General features: G+C 30.8%; 1 protein-coding gene across 1 annotated transcript; it reads left to right on the top strand.

Annotated features, from left to right (window-relative positions):
- Positions 1–3,263: 3,263 nt before the first annotated feature.
- Positions 3,264–3,852, top strand: LOC105208045 (beta-mannosyltransferase 2). The gene is made up of 2 exons (XM_011177784.1): positions 3,264–3,357; positions 3,539–3,852. The coding sequence occupies exons 1-2, from the start codon at positions 3,264–3,266 to the stop codon at positions 3,850–3,852; spliced, it is 408 nt and encodes a 135-aa protein (XP_011176086.1).

The following is a 3,852-nucleotide window of genomic DNA, read 5'->3' as shown; positions in this document are numbered from 1 at the left end:
AATAAAGAAGATATGAACAATCTTTCAGAAATAGTTTGTGTTAGAAGTGTTTTTTGGTGGCCACTTTAGCTTTGAGCTGGTTCTTTTGAAATAAAAAAACTCGACAAAAGTTAGTATATAACAATATCTGCTCAATCGTTCATTTTTTCGAAAACTTAATTTACGATAAAATAGCGGTTGTTTAAAATCAAAGGTATGATTTTTCGACAAAAAATTGCTCGTTTTTTGATAAAAAAATAACACAAGGGAAATAAATCACGATAGGACACTAGATAATGTTATATATTAACTAAATTCAGCGGGTTTTTTTGTCAGATGGACGAGATCAAAGCTAGAGTGGTCAACAAAGACTGCTCCTGAAAAATTGTTCATATTTTATTACAAAAAATTACTGAATTATCCTTAAAATATATACATTTGAATACAAAAACCGTTTTTATTTCAAAAAATCAAGTTAAAAAAATTGCAAAAATACGTATTTTTCGGCCTTGTAAGTATAATCATTTAAGCATAATATACAGGGTGTTTTAAAAGTGGTAGTTCAGGAGGTAATTAGAAATCCAAAAATAAGAAAAAAGTTGATATAAATATTTATATAAATATTCGGATCTATATAGATCTGAAAATGTGTTTACGAATCGGCATTTTTATGTTAAAATTTGTAATTGTTATGCTTTTAAATTTTTTTGTCAAAATTCAAAGAGATGTTTTTTATGAATAACAATTAAAATAAAATAAAAGTTGCAAACTGCTTTAATATTACCCAGGATGTATCACATGAAAATAAAACCCATTTAAGGGGTAACACCACCTTTAAGATTTGAAAAAATCGATTTTTTTTTTGCTTAAATCATTAGTTTATACTTATAAAAATACGCTGTAAGTAGTTTTAGAACAAAATTCAAACTGTATTATAGTGTTTGAGCGGATTAAATGAATCTTCTCTATGCGCCTACCGAGCAGCTGCAAGCGATTTGGAGCGGCCTCGTCTTCTCTATGCTTCGTAGTTATTTGGGCCTTATTTATGTACCGAAAATAGACCTTTGACTAACACAATATAGATGGTATTAGTTGTACTATATCAGTAAATAGTTTTGAAAGCATCGGTTTCTGTGTTTATGCGACACCATTAATTTTTCTGTGTTTATGCAACAAACTTGGCTATTTGTTATTATAATGATGGCTATAACAGTCTAATGAAAATTTTGCAAATCTAAAACCTTATGGTGGGCACTATTTGTCATTATTATTGCCAAAAATTGGATGCGCGGCGCGTCGTACTTGCCGAGCGCAGTCTCACCCAAGAAGCAAAAGAGACCAGAATATCATTATTACAAACAAGAAAGGAATATAATGAGGCTGCTGAACTTGTGGAAGGACAGCTTTATGGGGTAGGCATCACAGATTAGAGATAAATTAAAAATTTTTAACTTTATACACAAAAAATCAGTTATCAAAACTTTAAACGCGTTTTTCTCAAAACACAGTTTTTCAAATTTGCGTGTAAGGTTACTCTTACAATTTTTATCCGATTGACTTGAAATTTTTACACAATCTTCTTCTAACTATTCTATAGGGAAGTACGTAGGCTTTTTGCGATATGTTGAAAACTCTTTTTGTAATCAGCATTTTTTAAACAAATTTTTGGATGAAAAATCCACTTTTTTCTATAAATAGCTGCCATTTTGATAAAAATTAATATTTTTAAAAATCCCTACGTACTTCCTTAGTTTTGAATATGTAGATAATGAAGATTTTTTTTGTTTGGTTCCAACATAAACCATGTCGCAGAAAACTTGCACGCAAAAGTTCATCTTTAAGAAAAGACGATTTTGTAAATGGGCTAGTACGCCGCCATTTTGTGCATAAAAGAAAATTAAAAAATATTATTTCACTTGTCAATATATGTACAATAAAGCCCTTTAAGCTTTTTTTATATAAAGTTATTCATTTGCCGACAATAAATTCCCAAACTTAGGTATCATTTTAGGGCCTCAAAGGTGGTGTTACCTCTTAATCATATCTATTAACAAGGAAACATCGCGAAATGTCACACCTCGATTTTAATGAAACTTTACATACATTTAGATAACATAATTAGATGATTTTAGAAAATATCAATTGCGGCAAATGTACGGTTTCAAGGAGTGAAATCATCCTTTATGTGTGTAGCGGTTTTTAGCTTTTTCCGTTATATCTCAAAAACTATTCAGAATCAAAAAATGTTTTATACAAAAAATGTTTTATACAAAAGATTTACAATAAAATTACTTCTATTCATTCACGTTAAAATTAAAAAAAAAAAATTATTTTTTAAAATTAAAATCAGTAATTGTTTAAAGAATTATTTAAAAAAAAATATTATTGACGTGAATAAATAGAGGTAATTTTATTGTGAAACTTTTGTATGAAACATTTTTTAATATATGAAATGGTTTTCGAGATATAGTGGAAAAAGCTAAAAATCGCTTTACACATGAAGACCGATTTCATCCCTTAAAACCGTTTCTTAGTAATAAAACTTTTAGAATTTTTTAAAAAAATATTTATCTTTTTTGGCATAAATTCTTGCAGACATCAAATTGCAATCTTTAACGCATATACAGTTATCTTCTCCGCAATTTCATAATCTTTTTAAATATGCCACGTTTAAATATGGATACATCGAGGAACGGCCGCCACATTTCAAAAATCCAGTAATTTTTTTTTTTTCTAGAAAGGATATTCAAGAAATATCACTCTGCTCTGTATGTGGTGCAGCTGCTACAATACGATGTTCCTGGTGCAAGAAATATTTTTGTATGCAATATTTTTTTGAAGATCATAATTGCAAACGTTTTGTCATATAATCATCACATTAATATTAATAGGAAGATTTACAATTAGTTATAAAATAATCAATATAATAAATACATTCATTGCTGTTTATAATAAAAAAAATGTGTTTAACATTACAGGAAATATATGGCATGGTAAGTCATCTTGATATCATGAAAATCTCGAAATTCGTGCAGATTTAAAATAAAAAAATTTTATTACTTTGTAGTAGGACTTGGTGAGGTGGAGCGCATGGGCGAGAACGTGTGTGAGAGGGCAACAAATTTTAGAAAGAGATTAAGGAGAAGAAAGGTAAAGGAGAGACGTGCGAAAGTGTAGGATAGGTAGGAGAACGAGCGGAGAAGACAGGGAAGTGGAGGTGTGCTTAGGAAATAAGAGGAAGGTAAAATTTATGATCGGATTAGAGGTAGGTAAAGATTGAGGTTATGGTGAGTAAGGAGACAGGAGCGGCCAGTAAAGCGGAAAAAACGAAGCTGGAGGAGAGACAGAGAAAGCTAACGATAGGAAATAAGGAAGAAGGTAACACGGTAACTCTTAAGGTAGGAGAAAAAAAATATTAAAAAGAAGAACGGGCTAAGATAAGGCAAGAGATTAAAGAGTTACTAAGAGAGGAGATGAAAGGTTTGAAAGAGGAAAGGAAAAAAGTAAATGAGGAGATAGAGGTTTTAAGAGCAAAAATGAGGTTATATCAGGAGAATAGAGAAGTTAGAGAAGAGAGTAGAGGAGCTAGAATTAGAAAGAAAGGAAAGAAGAGAGGTAGATAGCGTGGAAGGTAACAGGGAGGAGGTAAGAAGCACATATAGTACAAGAACAAGATCAAGGGCTAACAGCATTTGCAGTTTGAGCAGCAGAGGCAGAATGAGCGAACGCAGCGGTTTAAGCGAGAGCGAAGTAGGAAAAATTAAGAAGTGGGTGAAGGAAAAAGATAGGGAAGAAAGAAAAAATAATATTATAATGAGAAGAATAAAAATACCTAAAGAAGTAGAGAGGGATGAGAAAGGGCGTAGGGAATAG

This window comes from Solenopsis invicta, chromosome 12, assembly GCF_016802725.1.
Source record: "Solenopsis invicta isolate M01_SB chromosome 12, UNIL_Sinv_3.0, whole genome shotgun sequence".
NCBI lineage: Eukaryota > Metazoa > Arthropoda > Insecta > Hymenoptera > Formicidae > Solenopsis > Solenopsis invicta.
Note: the sequence above shows the minus strand (reverse complement) of the source record. Positions and strands in the feature narration are given on the sequence as shown.